The 18,856-nt window shown below is 41.9% G+C and overlaps 1 protein-coding gene across 5 annotated transcripts in view; it reads right to left on the bottom strand.

Moving 5' to 3' along the window:
* map7d3 (MAP7 domain containing 3) overlaps nt 1-18,856 on the bottom strand; it is a 67,775-nt gene that overhangs the window by 27,787 nt on the left and 21,132 nt on the right. For 2 of the 5 annotated variants that reach the window (XM_078412249.1, XM_078412250.1), the window contains exons 2-9: nt 14,585-14,689; nt 13,050-13,130; nt 12,195-12,358; nt 10,620-10,734; nt 9,663-9,755; nt 8,642-8,752; nt 5,755-5,856; nt 3,668-3,793 (exon numbers count right to left, since the gene is read on the bottom strand). In XM_078412249.1, coding sequence (XP_078268375.1) covers nt 3,668-3,793; nt 5,755-5,856; nt 8,642-8,752; nt 9,663-9,755; nt 10,620-10,734; nt 12,195-12,358; nt 13,050-13,130; nt 14,585-14,689 — 897 coding nt within the window. The remainder of the gene's footprint in view (nt 1-3,667; nt 3,794-5,754; nt 5,857-8,641; nt 8,753-9,662; nt 9,756-10,619; nt 10,735-12,194; nt 12,359-13,049; nt 13,131-14,584; nt 14,690-18,856) is intronic. The other 3 variants (XM_078412252.1, XM_078412251.1, XM_078412253.1) reach the window with 3 other exon arrangements.

Genomic DNA, 18,856 nt, shown 5'->3' with positions numbered 1-18,856 from the left:
GATCACCATATAGTCAAATGAAAAGCATGATGCTAACTTCACAGTGAGTGAATAATCATTGAAGCTCTAACTGCGAACATGCACCTGTGCGCATTACCATGCACTCCTCCCAAGACAGCTTCTAACCATTCCAGTTCAAGAAGTTCTACCCCAAAGAAGAAATAAGCAGCTGAAGTTTATATAAGAGGGTGGCTCCATGTTGCAGCCAAAGTCACATGCAGTACAGGTAAAGCCATTTAAAAATCCAAACTGGAAAAAAGGTTTAAAATTATGCTGAAGACAGTAAACAAACAAGTGAGATCTCCGACCAATAAAAACTAAAGCTTCCAAACATCAAAAAGACATTAAACACATATCAGAATATTAAATCAAATTAACCTCCAAGATGAGTGCATTGTAGAGCAGAGATCTTGGTAGATCGACTCCAATCTCCTTAACTAATCTTTCTACCAGGTTACAATTTAGAAGAGTCACAGCTACACACTTTAGGAAGGATGTGATAAGTTAGAGCTTAAGGTAATAATTCACCAGGACCTTGCATGGATTGGAGAGATTGAGGTATAAAGAAAGATTGGATAGTTAGGCTGGGTGCGTTTTCTCTGAAGGGGATGCTGAGAGTTGACACAACAGAGGTATATAAAATTAAGAGGCATAGATTGAATAGATAGCCAAAGTGTGCTGTGCCTGATATGGGTGCCTAAAACTAGAGGAAATAGGTTTAAGGTGAGAGGGAGGTGGTTTAAACAGAATCTGAGAGGCAATTATTTAATACACAGCAGTTGACGTTTGGAATGAACCGCCGGAGATAGTGGCAGAGGCAGGAACAGTAACAACATTTAAGAAGAATCTGGACAGGTATTTGAACAAGAAGTCAGAGGGAAATGGAATCTATGCAGGGAAGTCTGATTAATTTTCATGCATTTGTTTTGGATCTTAAAAATATTAACTAAAAATAAGAATGGCAGCTAACATGGTGGAACATCAGTGAACATAGACTGATAAATGTCTTTTCCAGCTTAAAAGGGTTTTCTGCAAACGTTATTTCCTGTAATGAAACTATTTGAAAGGAGTATTTTTAAACATTCTGAAGGAACAACCATTAGTCTGCTGGGGATCAGATTACACGCCAGTGATGAAGACTCAGGGGAGAAGGTGACTACACTAGGCTGGATCGGATTACTATCAGGCTGAGCTCCAGAGGCACATGCGTTTACCTCCTGCTATAAACTACAGAATGCCGGATGGGGGGGGGGAAGAAAAGTCATTTTAACAAAGTAACAGAGCTTGGACTAAACATGAAAGCATGCATCAAGGCGATTTGTCTTCTATCCGAAATGAAAATAAGCATCAGATCAGAATATTCAGATAGATGTGTAGGAAAGAACTGCAGATGCTGGTTTAAATCGAAGGTAGACGCAAAATGCTGGAGTAACTCAGCAGGACACGCAGAATCTCTGGAGAGAAGGAATGGGTGACGTTTCGGGTCGAGACCCTTCTTCAGACTAAACTGGTCTGAAGAAGGGCCTGAAGGGAGGTCTCGACCCAAAACGACACCCATTCCTTCTCTCCAGAGATGCTGTCTGTTCCGTTGAGTTACTCCAGCATTTTGTGTCTTCCTTCCATATTCAGATAGATGGCAGATACACTGAAAACCTTTGTGCATAAGAAAGCCGTATGCTCCTTCCATACGGCTGGGCCCAATGAATAACTGAAGGCAGCTCAGCTACTCAGGTTTGAGCCCATATAACATGCTGTAAAACACATTGGAACCAAATGTCTCTGGGAATGCATTAATGCCATGCCAGCATGAAACTATAAAACAAAGCAGGGATTCACAATTCAAAACATGTTTCTCCTCTCCAGTTTTCACATTTAACCAATAATTAGTATCATCTGAAAGAAAAGTAAATACTGCAATTATGAAACATAAGCAGGGAATGGAGAAGGTAGAATCTTTCCACATCTGTAAGAGGGAAAACACAAGATTTATGTGCTGGGGATGCAGTCCACAGGAGCAGGTAATGACTCGGGCAGATGTTACAAACTGCGGCTGACTGATCAGTTCTAACAGTTACCAATAACATTTCTTTTTATTAGCTGCGTCCACATTTACTTCATTATCTTCTAAAATATTTCATCTTATGAATAACTGGAAGTATGAAAAAAATGTTGGTTAAATGAAAAGGGGAAATTAAATTTAAGAATTAAATGTTAAAATACTGCATGGCTAGAAAACTGATAACCCCCAAGCGCCTGATGATCTGCATCCAAGGTATCCGAAGCAGCAGGCATGGAAACTGTGGATACCTCTGTCGTCACCTTCCAAAGTTCAGCTGGTTACAGAACAGTCCCTGCAGCTTGGAGTCCAGCAAAGTAACCCCGTGGTTTAAAACAGAAAATTATAGAGTAGGAAAAACATTAGAGCACATTATGAAGGATGTGAGAACAGGACACTTAATACAAGAGTAAAGATTACACAGTCAACAGATTTATGAAAGGGGAATCATCTTTGACAAACCTACCAGAGTTCTTTTTGACAGTCTAACTGCTCGAATAACTGAACAGGTTGCATTGGGATTTTCAGCATTTTTACAGTTCATCTGTTCACTGACAATACCCTGCCATGGACCGAAAATTGCTCTGCTTTCTCAGGTGGCATAATACCCATCAATAATTTGAATGAGAACACCAAATGTAGTATCTCCATTTGCCACAGACACAAATTTGAGTGTGATGGCGAGTTATAACAAGGATACAATTTCAACAAATTGAGTGAGTGGGCAAATAGATGGTGGCTGCAGTGTAATAGGGATATATGCGAATCATCTACTTCGGTCAGATAACGGGAGGACACACTGGCAAAGGTTAATATCAAAGGGACAGGAGTTCTTGAATACCAAGCACCGAAAACGAATGGAGAAGCAAACTGTTAGGAAGGCAAGAAGCGTGTTGAACTTCATTGCAACATGTTTTGAGTGTTGCAGTGAGGATGTTGTAAAACAATTATATGGAGCTTAGGCAAGACCACATCTAGATTATTGTATACCATGATCATCTCCTTACTCAAGAAAGATAAACTCATTATGAGGGAGAGCTGCACCAGCCTGACCTCTGGGAAGGCAGCACTCTAACTGGAGCACAACCTTGGAGGGGGGGGGGGAATGACCTACGCCTGCTACAGTCTAAGTTTACTATATTAAGCAGTGGTAGGATGAGAAAAGGAACAGTCAACAAATTAAATATGAACCTTCAATTGGTTAAGGACATTAACGCAATGATTTAATATTGTCTTTTAAAAAACAATTCTCAGGTACTACCTCCCTATCTCATCATCAGCTATCAAGTATCAAAAGAACACCCATCCCCATCCACTGCATTTCCCTCCTAGCTGCTTCCTCTCTGCCTTGATGCCCTATCTACTCACCCATTCCCCTCTATCCCACCTCCCAGCAGCCTATGCCACTGTTCTGTCAACCTTTGCGCTGCCCTACACTTCCCCTTTCCTTCCATCCCAGTTTGGCATAAGTGACATCTCAGTTTATGGGAGCGTCATCATCAGTATGAGTGCGTGCCAGTGTCGGTCACGTCAGGGGGCAAGTAGGTTAATCAGTCACCTGAAGCAAGTTCCTAGATATTAGGGATATGGTCTTTAGTTGAAGAGAATTACCTGCAGAACCTTGTCCAACTTCTGGTAAAGCAATGGCACTCTTGCTCCTAGCTAAAGAGGCCTGCGTGGGCGTCAGCAGTCGGCTGATTATACTACTATCCATGGGACTGTTCTGGGAACGTCGAGCTGAGGGACAGGAATTAATCAAAAATAGTCAACATGGTTTAACTAAAGATGCCAGATGGGAGAAGAGTTAATGCAAGTGACAAAATGTGTTAAGTAGGTTAGTGAATGCTAATTGAAAACAAAATCTAGAAAGGGTTAAAAAAAGTTACCGTCTGAAACAATACAAGTCTAAGCAAATAATGGGCCAAGAAATGGTAATTAAATTGGGTGCAGTGAGCCCAAACACAACACACTAGCCTGGTCATTAATAAACAAAAGCATGACTGCGAGCTAAACATGTTCAAACTGAAGGTGGTTAAGTCAGCATCTCATTAATATGAGAATAAGAGCCACACGTGCTGTAAGGGGTACATACACTACCAAACACTTCATTGTGTGCGTGAGCGGGGAGTGGATGCATGATGTTAACCTGCGGGTCAGTGGGTGGAGATATGACCAACTCCAACAATCAGAATCCAAGAGACTCTGCAGTAAGCACAACCTTGCCACAGCCTCCTGTGATCAAATGGTAAAACGCAGTTAGAGATAGCAGCAACAAACAAGTCTGCATGAGAAATGGGAAATTATCTCAACAAGCTAAAGGAGAATTACTCTGATTCAGGGCCGCTTTCTGCTATCAATTAGCAAGTACATTCTGTTAGAGAATTCAATATTTAACATTTGAACAGGATGGTGTGCAATTACATTTCAAACTCAAGGTGGTTCATTTTCACTTGCAAAGCTATATCGTGGTTTCTGGCCAGATTGTTGGCAATGGTGACAAAGTATGGCCTTCAATGCCATTATGAACATTTTTTAGGTTCTCCAGTAGAAAGTGAAATTAAACAGAGGTTTTACAAAACAAAAACAGTGAATGCTGGATACACTCAGCAAGTCAGGCAGCAACTTGGGGTGAGAAACGGTGGATGTTTCAGGTCGTAGACTGTTCAAACAAGCATAATATTGAATTTTGGAAGTGGGAAGGTGTGTGGGGCAGTATGTGGGCTGGGAAAAAATAAAGGGAATGTCTGCAATATAATGAAGACCAAAGCTGTCAAAATAACAATTACTTTAAAAAAGACCAGCACTTGAAGGCAAAAGAAAAACAATGATAATTTAACAATTTCAAGTGACCACTGAGTTCCAATGTCATTAACACGTGATAAGGTGCTCTTCAAGGTCACACCTGGTATCGGTGGAACAGTGTAGGAGGTGGCTGAAGACAAGTCTGGAGATTGCAACAGAGCATTCAGTTACAGGAGACTGGAAGCTCTGGGGCATTTCTATATACTGACCATAGAAATCCTGCAAATCAATCTCCAATTGGCGTTTGGTTTCTCCAATGATGGAAAATAGAGTGCAATATGTAAAATGGAAGAAATGCAAGCAAAATTATGCTTTTGGAGCGACTGGGTCCGTGGCTGGCAGTTGGAGAAAAGGACAGGTGCTATCTTTCTCCCAGTTGCATGGGGAAGTGCCATGAGAAGGGGAATGCTTAATAGAGATAGAAGAATGGACCAGGAGGGAATGGCCCGATTGAACTGGTGAGAAGATGTGTATCTTGCTGTAATTCCACTGGTAGTGACGGAACTAATGGAGCTTGATCTAATGAATATGGACCTGAGACGAAATAAGAAGAAAACCATAACTCTACACTGGCTAAGATGATTTTGTGTGTGCTGCGGTGTGGGGAAATAGAGGGGACACTGTTGAGAGCTCCATTAATTAAGTGAAAGGAAAGCCACAGTGAATGAAAATGGAAGACATTTTCAGGCCCTGGAAAGGAAAGTCTCATCACTGGAGCAGATGCAATAGATGGTGAAATGGAAGGTTTTATGTACTTCAGCTGGTGCAACTTTTCATCACAGACACACAGGTCCACAAGGGATTAATGCTGGATTAATTAAATGTTAGTCTCGTGGACATGTTTTACATTTAGGACACAAAACAGGAGTGAAATGCCTGATGCAATTATCAGCCACCTTGATGATCTTCTCTTAGAAGTTTGTCTACTTGCGTAGACGATCGAGGGTTACTGGCCAATCTATTCAACGAGGAGCTCCTCTTCTTCTCTGCTGAATCTCCTAAGAATCAAGGGCATTGTCCATTATTTATTGAAACATCCCAACCAACAAAGATTGCATCCAAATGTTCTGGGCTCATGTCCAAAACTTAAAACTTGCCGAATTCTGATTTAACTTTGATGAAAAGCACATAAAAGCTCGATTGAAATATCCACCCTACATTGAATTGCCTTCTATGTTTTTTCTTTAAAGGACTATTGAAAGCTGGATATAACACATTTGCATATTTCACAAGGCAAGGAAGCATTTTCTGAACCTGCTGGCCCCGCCTAACACTTCCTGTGGCAGCCGAGAAGCTTAACGACACATTGTTTTAATAAAGCACTGCACCTCTCAAACAAATATCAAATCAATTGCGATTCCTGAAAACTTGCTGAAGATAGTTGAATAATGTGTACACCGAATGAAAACACAGCTTGGCACTGGTTTTGGTTCATTATTGTCATGCATATTAAGATACAGTGAAAACTTTGTTACCCAGGAAAGGACCATCAATGCTCTGTGGACTAAGTTTGGCTGTTAGCCCAAGATGCCAAACTGTAAGCATTGAGTGAGGACATGGGATGTTTAAGTCACTCTAGAGATCTGGTCTGACGCTTCAGTGCAGAAGGAATTACACACAAATGCCGTAGGACTGTGCAGGATTGCACAACCTGTCATGGGGCAGGACTGAGAGAGCACCATACTGTTACAGGGACAATGATGTGAGTACCACACTGTCAGAGGAGCAAAATGTAGAGGGAGCACTGTGCTATGCTACAGGCAGTAATGTGCTGAGAGATCCACAATGTGGGGGCGGTGATGTAGAGGTAGTGACGCACTCATGATGCACGAAGGGAATGCACTAATGGGGTCAGTGGTTAGCGTGGACTTGGTGGGTCAAAGGGCCTGTTTCTAAGCTGTATCTCCAAACAGAACAGTAAGATTTTGCTATGAGATGCAGAGGATCAGGGTGCCTGGCACATGATTCACAAAAACCTGGAATACAGGTACTACCAATAATTAGCAAAGCTAACAGAAGACATCAAAATAGGTGCGTGATGGGCAGTGAAGGTGGTTGTCTGAAGCTACAAGATCTAAATCAACTGGGAAGTTTAACTGGTTACCCTTCACAAAAAGCCATCCCCTGGAATGTGTTATTGAACAGCGAGACCTTGCATGACAAGTACACAGCTCCCTGGAGGTGGCAATGCTGGTAGACAAAGTGTTGAAGAAGGCCTATTGTACACTTGCTTTTATCTGCCATGACATTGAGTGTAGAATTGGGACGGCATGCTACATTTATACAAATCTTTGATTAAGCTGCAGGTGGAGTAGTCTGTGCCGTTTTGCTAGCCATGTGATAGGAAGAATGTGATTGAGCAAGAGACAATATTTTAAAAAAATCACAGGAATATTGTCTGGATAAGGTGGGACTGTTTCCCTGGAGCATGTGAATCCGAGGGGTGATCTTATAGATGTTTTACTACCAGAGGAAATGAAGACCTGATGCAGGGTCTTTACCCGAACTGTCAATCATTCCTTTGCTTTCATGGATGCTGCCCGACTCCAGCATCTGTCGGCCCTTGTGCCTCCATCTTAAAAGCACAATTAGGTGTGAAATACTTTGGAACATTATGAAAGGGATATATAAAGAGGCAGAGAAATGCTTATCTCTTTGACTTTCATGCAAAATTTTGAGCAGTAGGGGTTAACCAAGTGGTTTTAGTTTTCTGCAGGCACATCAGTACAGGTTCCCACACTCACCACTCTAACCCAATCACAATCCTCATCAACATGCTTCCTTCTAATCAGTACAGTGATGCCCAGTATTGATCATCTGTTTTTGAGGTACACAATGGTGAGATTAGAGCATTAGGTGTGTTTTTAATAAGATTTTAAAAATTAAAGTAAATTGTATTTAAATAGAAGGTTCTATATGCAAAGAAAAATTGATTGAATTAGTTTGAATACAATAAGGCAATAACTTGAAAACAAAGTGACCATGCCAAGATAATTAGATAGTTTCTAAAAGAAAATTCATGGTTGGTAATCAGATGTACTAAAGATTTTTAAAGTCAATTAGTATTTTTTTCCAAGCAAGCACCTGTAAATCTGAAAGATTGAAAATAAACAGCTTTACACCACAGCAGCAAGGACAAATACTTGAACCATTTTACTGAAATCAGCACAACTGCACTGACCATTGTCCTAATTTAAGCAATGCATGGAAAATTAAACAATTCAAGATTTAAGAAAGTCTATGGGTCAAACTGTATGGTCTATACTGTTCCCTGTTGGGGTTACAGCCAATATAAACCACTCAATGTCACAGCAGTCAGTACTTTCAGAAAATGGTCAACAGTATATGTGAACTGATTCATCCCCCAAGGTGAAGGCAAATAGGTCCATCATTAGCGACTTGCACATTTAGTGTCAGTTAGGGAAACAATTTAAAGTTATTTGCCTTTTAAAACATCAGCAGAAGCTAATTGCAGTCAACCCTCATGGTCCCAAATACTGGAAAGTTTCACCCATTTATATGGACAGAGGAGCCCAGTGCAAGTCCTTAATGTTGGCCCACTCATCCCAAGCAACCAGATCAGTTTTTGCAATCACTGATTTAACGATTCAGCTTGACTTTGAGAGGTCGCAGTTTACCGTTGTTCATCGGTGCCACCCAGTGTAAAAGGCACATACTCCAAACTCATGACGCCCATCTGTTGAAAATCAATACCATGCTTTAAAGCTAGGTTGTGACACATTTGGAATATCAACACTTGCTATCCAGGCACAGGGCACTCACCTTTGTCAGGAGAACTTGGGAGAGCTGTTGAGGAGGAAGACAATCGCTTACTCATTACTGGCCCTGCTTGTTTCATGAGATTCCCACTGGAAGTGGAATGTTTGTCTGCAGCTACAGAAAAGAAGAGTCCAACTGAGACAAGAAAAATGTTTCTGGAATCTTAAAACACACCATGCATGCGAGAGATTAATCTTATCCTGAAAGCACACTCTTGATGAAGCAGCTTGCATCAGTTCAATTTCTCCACACCAAATTTAGTTGATTTGTGAAGAGTGGTTTTCATGGCTTTAGAACAGAGGAAAAAGGAGCAGGAGTCAACTGATGGCCCTTACAGTTTGCACCACTGTTCAATAAGTTAATGGCTGATTGCACATAAAACAATGTTGGAAATGCTCAGCAGGCCAGGCAACATCTGAGAAAAGCAGTTGACAATTCATCAAGGACACTTCATCACAACTGCAAAAATAAGAAACTAACTGTTTACATTGTAGAGTAGGTATGGAGTGAAGAGGAATACTGGTAATGGGGTGGAGACCAGGATCACTGACCCGAAATGTTAACTGTTTCTCTCTCTTCAGATGCTGCCAGACGGCTGAGTATTTTCCTGAACAATTTTTTTCATATTTCCAGCATCAGCAACTTTTCTGATTTTCAGTTCCTGTTCACTATAACCCTATAGTATTATCTGATTTTATTGGAAATGGGAGAGGTTTTCCAACCATTTTTAAGTTGGTATAGACAAGAGGGGCTGAATGGCCTTCCTGTGCTGTACATTTTTGCCAACAGCTGCATGCAAATCCAAGTCAATACTTCCAGGATAACATCTCACTTTACAATTCCTACACACCAGGTACACATCCATGCCCAAATATTTCGAAGGAATGAAGCAAGTACGACATGCCAGCAGTGACCGAGACAGGCCTCCCCTTACAGCCACCACTAAAAATGTTAGTTTGCAACATCCATTAGCACATTAAAGATTAATATAATTTTTCAGAAAGTCAGTTCAAACTTCTGATACCAGAACCATCTTCAGTGGAAGTCTGAGAGTCTGAGGAAGGAGGGGGGCAGTCGGACAGATTGAGAGATGGAGTTAAGGAACTGGTAGGAACACCTAAACAAAAGAGAATTCATCATTTAAGAAAAGGAAACAAAGACAAACAAACATCAGTGGCATAAAAACTGGGAATGCGGTGATTAGTGATGGGAGGAACTGAACAAGAGAAACAGGATTGGGAGCAAGATGGCCGTTTCTGATGCCGAGAACCCAGCTTCTTTCCCCATTGCTCAACAGCCCTATCTCATGATACCAAACACAGCTTCCCTACTCATCTCCCCAGCCCCCACAAACAAAGTCATGGCTTCCAGCTTTACTTGATTGTTTTCCTCCTCCCTATAAATATAATCCCAAACTTCATGCAAGCGCTTTCTTGTACATTACTGAAGTTGTACAGAGATGAGTTTGTGTTGCACGTACAGAAGCAAAGCTCTCAGCCTGCTGAATCAGACACGAGCGAAAAAGAAACCAAATTGTTTGTGCAAGTGTCAATTGTCAAGGAAGAGTTTGAGGTGATTTTATAAATAGTGTGACACTTTATTTTGATAAAGTGATAAACACAAAAACTATTATCTATTACTAGCCAATGAATTTTTTTCCAGCTTTCCCAGGATTTTTCCACTACTGGGACAGTAAGATTCACCTGCAACTGATTAGACTGATGGACCTTCCAGGGAAAACAAGCTGCCAACTTTCCCTCTCTTTCTCAATAATGGATTCTGCCATCACTTTGGCCAAGGACAAGCTAATGTTCCCATATAAATTCAAGTGTATTTGAGAACTAAACACATCCTGTAAATAAAATTCACATTAAAGGCAGTGAGTTAAATATTATACAGTACTGGAGGTTATTTGTACATCTGGTAAAAAATACTGGAAAGTATTTCTACAGAGGTTTCTCCATGTAAGAGGGGCACTTACCATTTGAGGTTTCCATCTCAGTTGACAGAGCTCCTCCCCAGGACCACCTTTTTTGTCTCTGCTCCAAGCGCTGGCTCCGTTCGAATGTGCGTCGCAACACAGCTTCATAGCGTTCCTGTATGTTTCAAGAAGAGGGTGAAAATGCACAAGCTGACGAACTACATACTTCTGAGTTACTTTGATGGAAATCCACTTACAGAAATGCACGGCGGATATAGGTTATTAAATTGAACACATACACGCACAGTAAACAATGTTCGTGTTGACCATGATGCCAATGTAAACTAATTCCATCTGCCAATGCGAGGTCTGTATCTCTCTGTGTCCTGTGTCTACCTGTTCATGTGTCCGTATGAATATCTCTTAAAATTTGTTATTATATCCGTTTCCACAACCTCCCAGCCAATTCTAAGCACCTAACACTCAAGAACCCGTCTTTAAACCTCCACCCCTATCTTAATCTTGGGCACTCAAGTATTTGACCTCCCCACCATGAGAAAAAGATTGACTACACACCGATCAGCCAAAATATTCTGACCACTGACAGATGAAGTGAATAACATTGGTTATCTTGTTACAATGGCACCTGTCAAGGGGTGGGATATATTAGGCAGCAAGTGAACAGTCAGTTCTTGAAGTTGATGTGTTGGATGCAGGAGAAATGGGCAGGAGTAAAGACCTGAGCGACTTTGACAAGGGCCAAATTGTCTCTGTAACGGCAAGGCTTGTGGGGTGCTCCTGGTCAGTAGTGGCGAGTACTACAGACAGTGGTCCGAGGAGGGACAAACCACAAACCGGCGACAGGGTGTTGGGCGCCCAAGGTTCATCAATGCGTGAGGGCAAGAAGGCTATCCCGACTGGTCCAAACTGACTGTGGGAAGACGACAAGCCAGTGGAGGGAGTGTGATGCTCTGAGCAATGTTCTGCTGGGAAACCCTGGGTCCGGCCATTCATGTGGTCATCAATTTCACACGTGTCACCTACCTAAACATCGTTGCAGAACAGGTACATCCCTTCATGGCAATGGTATTCCCTGATGGCAGTGGCCTCTTTCAGGAGGATAATGCGCCCTGCCACACTGCACATATTGTTCGGAAATGGTTTGAGGAACATGAAGTGTTCACGGTGTTGCCCTGGCCTCAATTCTCCAGATCTCAATCCGATTGAGCATCTGTGGGATGTGCAGGATCGACATATCCGATCCACGGCGACTCCACCTCGCAACTTACAGGACTTGAAGGATCTGCTGCTAATGTTTTGGTGCCAGATACCACAGGACACCTTCAGGGGTCTTGTAGAGTCCATGCCTCGGGGGGGTCGGTGCTGTTTTGGTGGCACTCGGAGGACTAACAGCATATTAAGCAGGTGGTCATAACGTTTTGGCTGATCGGTGTATACTTTATCTATTCCTCTCAATTTTATATATTTCTATCAGGTCACCCCTCCGCCACTGACATCACTGGTACTCACCTGTTGAGGACATAGGACGAGACGGAGGGTGGGTGCAGTACGAGGTGTGGTCCCTGACCATTGGTGGACAACCTCACACATTCAACCTACAACTTTGTGACTCACCTTTTCCTCCTCCTGCTTTTGTTTCCTCTTCTCTTCCACTGCAACTCGCTTCTGTTGCTCCTTTTGCCTCTGTTCATCCAATTTCTTCTGTCGTTCTTCCACTTGCTTCTCGTACTGAAGTTGTGCTTTCTTCTCTTTCTCTAGCAGTTGATATTCTTTCACAGCTGATGACATAGGAGTAAGGAATTCATTAGTACAAGTCACAAAATATATTAAGCATAAATGCTAAAATGATACACTTCACACTTCTAAGATCAGTGCATAACTGAGACATTCCACAACTATTATTACTCCAATCATTTATATTGCCTTTTATAGTCAAACATCTCAAGGGCTTCACAGGAGTGTCAACAAAACAAACTGGGACACTGTCATTCAAGGACAGCTTACTAAAAGCTGATGGAAGAGATCTTTTGAGGAAGCAGAATCATACAGCATTGGAAAAGACTCAGTGGAACATCCTCTCCAAGCAGACCATAAGGCAGCTATCTATAAAGATTCCAGTTACCAGCACTTGGTCTGTAGCCTTGCAATTCAAGTTCTGGCTCAGATGCTCCTCAAATGTTCTGAGGGTCTCAGCTTTCACCACCCTCTCGGGTAGTGTGCTCAAACTCTGAACATCCCTGGGAGAAAACATTGGAGTTACAAGTGCAGTGTTTGAGTGGTAAGTGCTGAGGCTTTGTATCGAGAACTTTTGATGAGCTCGAGCAGTTTAAGACAAGGCAAGGCCTTTCTAAATAACCTCGTTGTCCTGATTGTCATCAGGATAGCAGTTAGCACAGTGGTATGCTCCTCCTGAAAGATGTGGGATATCAGCCAAAGATTCCCCTGATGAGAACTTGAACTACCACTTACCTATCTCCTTGTCCTTTTCTTCTCTCCGTGCCTTGGCTAATCTCTGTCTCTCAACAGTCTTTAAAATTGAGCCATCTATTACTGTTAAGAGAAGTCACAATGTGTTAAACAGAAAGAATAATCTGTTCAATTAAGATTTGATTTAGTCTTAACAGTAGAAATGTACGCAGTATATTTGCATTATTGGACATGCCTTCATGTCATTAGAAATCACTGGGCTATCAGAGTGGGTTTGGTGAATGAAACTCTGGTGAGAAATCCAATTGGGACAATAGTTGATGAGAAAATGCATGGAGTTGGATGGAGGATGTATATTTAATTTGAAATAACTGATAGATGTCTGTGCTTTCCAGGGACCAATCAGATCAAAGGTACAATGTCATGGACGGCATCTTGGCTCAGACAAGAAAATATGAAAAGGCTCCCTGGCCCTTCAAGCCTGCCCCGCCATTCAATATGATCATGGCCAATCCGTCTCTGCTCTCTTCTGTGCCAAGTTCCCTCAGTCCTCAATTCCCCAATCTTTCAAATATTCATCGGTAACCTCTTTAAAAATCTCCTCTACCCACCTGGATGGAGAATTTCAAAGATCCAGCAGCCGAGAAGGAACTCCAATGCACCTCAGTTTTAACTAAGATCCTTTGTTACTACATCCTCGTGTTTAGTTCAGTTTCAAGATACCGCATGGAAACAGGCCCTTCAACCCACCGAGTCCATGCCAACCATCAATCACTCGTTCACATCAGACACAAAAATCTGGAGTAACTCAGCGGGTCAGGCAGCATCTCTGGAGAGAAGGAATGGGTGGCATTTCCTGTCGAGACCTTATCCAGACTGAAGGGCCTCGACCCAAAACGTTACCCATTCCTACTCTCCAGGGATCTGCCTGACCCGCTGAGTTACTCCAGCTTTTTGTGTCTATCTTCGATTTAAACCAGCATCTGCAGTTCTTTGCTACCCATTCACACTAATTCTATGTTATCCCACTTTCATATCCACTCCTTACACACCAGCAACAATTTTACAGAGGTGAAATTAAACTACAAACCCGCACATCTTTGGGATGTGGGAGGAAACCGGAGTTCCCGGAGGAATCCCACATGGTCACAAGGCGAACATGCAAACTCCACACACACACTGACAACACCCGATGTTAGGATCAAACCCGGGTATCTGACACTGGTGAGGCAGAAGCTCTACCAGCTGCACCACTGTGCATCAATGCAACTTCTCAAAATCAACCCATTTAGGAGCAGCTTCATCTGAAGAGGCAGCTCACCACCACCATCACAAGTGCGGTTCGGGATAGGCAATAAACGCTGGCCTTGCTAGCGAAGCCAAAACCTCATAAATGAGTATGTTTAAAACAAAAATGATGCAAATGAATCAATACATGCTTTTCAAATTTCCACAACAACAAAGGGGATTACAAACACAGGATGGAAGTGCCACAGAGGGTACATTGTCCAACAGGCTGGCATTGCAAATCCCTTCTCAGGAATGTAGCATTCAGTGTTCAGCAGTGCTGTAGATACCTGGTTTGGTTGGTGCTTTCACAATGACTGGTGGTGGATCAGCAAGTACTGGACTATTTACACTTTGGCTTCTTCTTTCATCTGCTTGTGCTTGGGCTGCAGCAACTGTATCAGGTTAAGAGCAAGGGAAGGGTAGGAGAAAGAGAAACAAAAAATCAATCATACAGCAGCAGCAAGGCCAATCGAAGTACCTCCTTGAAATACAATAGCTACTTTCTAGTGCCAGGCCACAAATTAGAACTTGAAACTTCTGGAGACACAAGCAAATGCAGATGCTGGGACGTGGAGCAACAAACATTCCACTAGAAGAACTCAGCGAGCCGGACAGCACCTGTGGAGGAAAATGGACCGCCGACATTTCAAAGATCCAGCAGCTGAGAAGGAATCCCATAAGACATAGGAGCAAAATTAGGCCAATTGGCCCCTTGAGTCTGTTGAGAATTCACAGTGGCACAGCTTACCATTTGATTTTACAAGCACTTCCTCAACTGCCACTTCCAAACTACACACACAATTCCAGTTCTTTCTGAACACAAATGAAGAGCAGTAGTCCCGATGCAGCGTCACAACCCAAAAATGGTGATTTCCATTTTTTGCCTCCGCAAATGCTTCTTGACCCGCTGAGTTCATCCCACAATCTATTTTTTTGCTCTACGTTCTTCTATCCTTTTTGACTTGAGTCATTCAGCCCACTACATGCTGACAGTCAAACACCCATTTGCACTAATGTTAATTTACTCTCCCCACATTCCTATCAACCTCTCTGATTCATAACAAGGGGAGTTGAGTATAGGAGCAAAGAGGTCCTTCTGCAGTTGTACAGGGCCCTAGTGAGACTACACCTGGAGTATTGTGTGCAGTTTTGGTCTCCAAACTTGAGGAAGGACATTCTTGCTATTGAAGGAGTGCAGCGTAAGTTCACGAGGTTAATTCCCAGAATGGCGGGACTGTCATACGTTGAAAGACTGGCTTGTATACTCTGGAATTTAGAAGGATGAGAGGGGATCTTATTGAAACATATAAGATCATTAAGGGATTGGACACGTTAGAGGCAGGAAACATGTTCCCGATGTTGGGGGAGTCCCGAACCAGCGGCCACAGTTTAAAAATAAGGGGTAGGCCATTTAGAACGGAGATGAGGAAGAACTTTTTCACTCAGAGAGTTGTGAAGCTGTGGAATTCTCTGCCTCAGAAGGCAGTGTAGGCCAATTCTCTGGATGCTTTCAAGGGAGAGTTATATAGAGCTCTTAATGATAGCGGAGTCAGGGGATATGAGGAGAAGGCAGGAACGGGGTACTGATTGAGAATGATCAGCCATGATCACATTGAATGGTGGTGCTGGCTCAAAGGGCTGAATGTCCTACTCCTGCACCTATTGTCTATTGTCTACTACTCTCCTCATTCTTCTTACCAAAATGTAACACTTCACATCTCTCTGCTTAAATTTCATCTGCCACCGATCCACCCATTTCACCAACTTGAATCGATGGCTATCATATGCTCTTCCACGTTTTGGAAATGTGCTGTGCACTCAGGACCAAGTCGGTATAATATAATAGACAGGGAGATGATGCTCTAAGAGGCAGGCATAATAGATAGGCATCAAACAGATAATGCTATCTGCAAACATTAAGGAATGCAGTCAACATAATTTGGAGCCCCAAGTCAGATCTGGGTCACTGCATTTTTGTGAACATTCACAAGAGGCAAACTCTGCTAAACACTGGCAATGCCTGTTGCATGGATTATAAAGTATGAATTGTACAAATGAAGCATATATATATATATAGGTAAATGAAATAACAAAGCCTGGAGAAGGACAATGTGACTTGTAATCATGCCTGATAATTCACCATGGTCAAATGTTTTGACAGTTCAAAATGAATGCAAGCTACTTTGATTATTGTTTATGCGAAGAGAACAGCAGTAATTACAAGCCCTCCCAAGTCGACAGATGCCCGACATGTACAACTTGTACATACGAACTGTTTGGAGACTGGCAGCTGCCTCTAGGCTGTAGGCATCTTCTGATGTGTGGGAACTCTATTCACGGCCACATTTACAACTTAGGAACTGTTCAGGTAACAAACAATTGTGGGGAACAGAACCCTGCCCTAACTTGGGGAGGATCTGTACAGGGAAAGAAGGCCAAGAGGAAAGCAATGGAAAGTAGTGCTCATGGAACATTTGGACCATGCTGACACTGTGCAGCCCATCAAAATATTCCATAATGTACTTCTCTAGACTGCAATTACTGCAACTGGTCATACTCAACAAAAAAATAATTAGATTGATACACCAGTGATATCTAACATTCAAGGGGTATTCAGGGGTCCAAACTTCTCCCTCTGTGAAGTGCTTCTTGTCATCATCGCAGCACACTGCCCCTTTAAAAAGAGGAATTTTCTTTTCTGTATTTAATCTATTAAATTCTTCAAACATTTCAATATATAACAATCCAAGCACTTCCCTTCTGCCCGTGCAGTCTTTGACTGTAATGTCGGTCTAGATAGTGACTCAGCTCCTGGGGTGAAGTTTAACCCAGAACTTCCTGCCTCAGGTGAAAGCTGTATCAAAGATATCATAGACCAAGTTAACACTTGGCTGCAAGAATTGGCAGCATAAGGTGAACATGCATGTCCCTCAAGGACAGAGGAACAATGCATAACATTCTGACGAAAACTTTCTAAAATAGTGAACTGACCATGAGTATGCCATAAAATTTACAAACATTGTGTGTTGCTTTGTAAAAATGAATAATCTCTAAACACGTCTCGACGTGAAATTCCAACATAATTTCCCTTTGAAAAATAAAGTACACATTTTAATCTTTTCCTTAAATAGAAAGAAGTCTATCCATCTTTCCTTAACTATTCGTCCCTACGTTACGTCAACTGGTTGAAAAGTATGTTGGGACTTTCCAAGATTTTATACGATAACAAGAAAAACTCAGGAGGTCAAACAGCATCTGTACCATATATTTCCAGCAGTTCTGCTTTGATTCCAATTTCCTGCATCTGCAGCTTTTTGCTTGCCAAGATTGGGAAGAATGCTATAGAATTGTAATAAGGAAATAGGTATAAGCCAATGAACCAAAAATAAAATTAAGCCTCAATGAGTTCTAATTAGTTCCTTTATTATCCTAGGTGCACAAACAGACATGATGACTGACCACACCAACTGCACATATCCATGCATTACACAGAATGAGAGCTGCGTACACAACATAGGGCCACCAGCACAATGTAGCATTGTAATTAAACCGAATAGTGCACTTTGGAAAGGTTGGGAGGAAATCCAACAACATTAACCATTGCAGTATCAACTGAGCAATACTTCAAACAGTTAGACCCTGATCCAGTACTGCATTGTTAACGATTCGTAATGGAAGTAAAATACATTAATTCAATGTCTTCAATAATGCAATAACCACAAAATGCTTGCTCCTCTGAGGAAAATTCCAATTGCCACCATTTGTTTGAAGAACTGCTTCCAACGGCTGATTTTAAGGATACCTTTTTTCTAGATTTTCACAACTAGAGGAACTAGTTTATTTCCATCACCATTTGATGCAGTCTTGATCTGAAATGTCGACAATTCCTACCTCCTCCCCCCCCCCTCCCCGCCACCCACAGATACTGCTCAATCCACTGAGTTCCTCCAGCGGTTTTATTTTGTGCTTCAAATTCCAGCATTTGTATAACCATTTCCCTTAATGATCCTAAACACCTCTGCAGCCCATAATCCATATTCTACAGAATACAAACTTCATCTGTGTAGTCTACTCCTGTAATTTATCCCTTTCAACCAGTTTAAATTATTTAAGGCCAATCTTTCCCAAAGATGCAGAGCCCATTTTTGAACACATACATTCCAGACATAAGGCGGACCAAAGCTTTCAACGGCTAAAGCATAACTTCCTTCTTTGTGTTCAAGCTCCCCTGGGAAAATAACCAACATTCCAGGAAGCTTTTACATTTGTTGCATCGGCCAACAGTTTAGTGATTTCTGTAAGCTCCAATCTCTTGACAACACCTTGCTTCACACTTGAGCAAATAAATTGATGATGTACAGGCAGAAAAACAAATAATTTCTGAATATTTTTTATCAATTCATTGTGAACCAAAGAAATATGAGCAGCATGAGGATATATGGCCCTACAAACCTGTTCCACCAATTAATAAGAATACAATTGTGGCTCTTGGCCACAATTCCACTTTCCTATCTGTTCCTCCAAACACTTCTGAGAGTCCCGACCAAAACATCAGCCAT

Source organism: Rhinoraja longicauda, chromosome 15, assembly GCF_053455715.1.
Source record: "Rhinoraja longicauda isolate Sanriku21f chromosome 15, sRhiLon1.1, whole genome shotgun sequence".
Lineage (NCBI taxonomy): Eukaryota > Metazoa > Chordata > Chondrichthyes > Rajiformes > Arhynchobatidae > Rhinoraja > Rhinoraja longicauda.
Note: the sequence above shows the minus strand (reverse complement) of the source record. Positions and strands in the feature narration are given on the sequence as shown.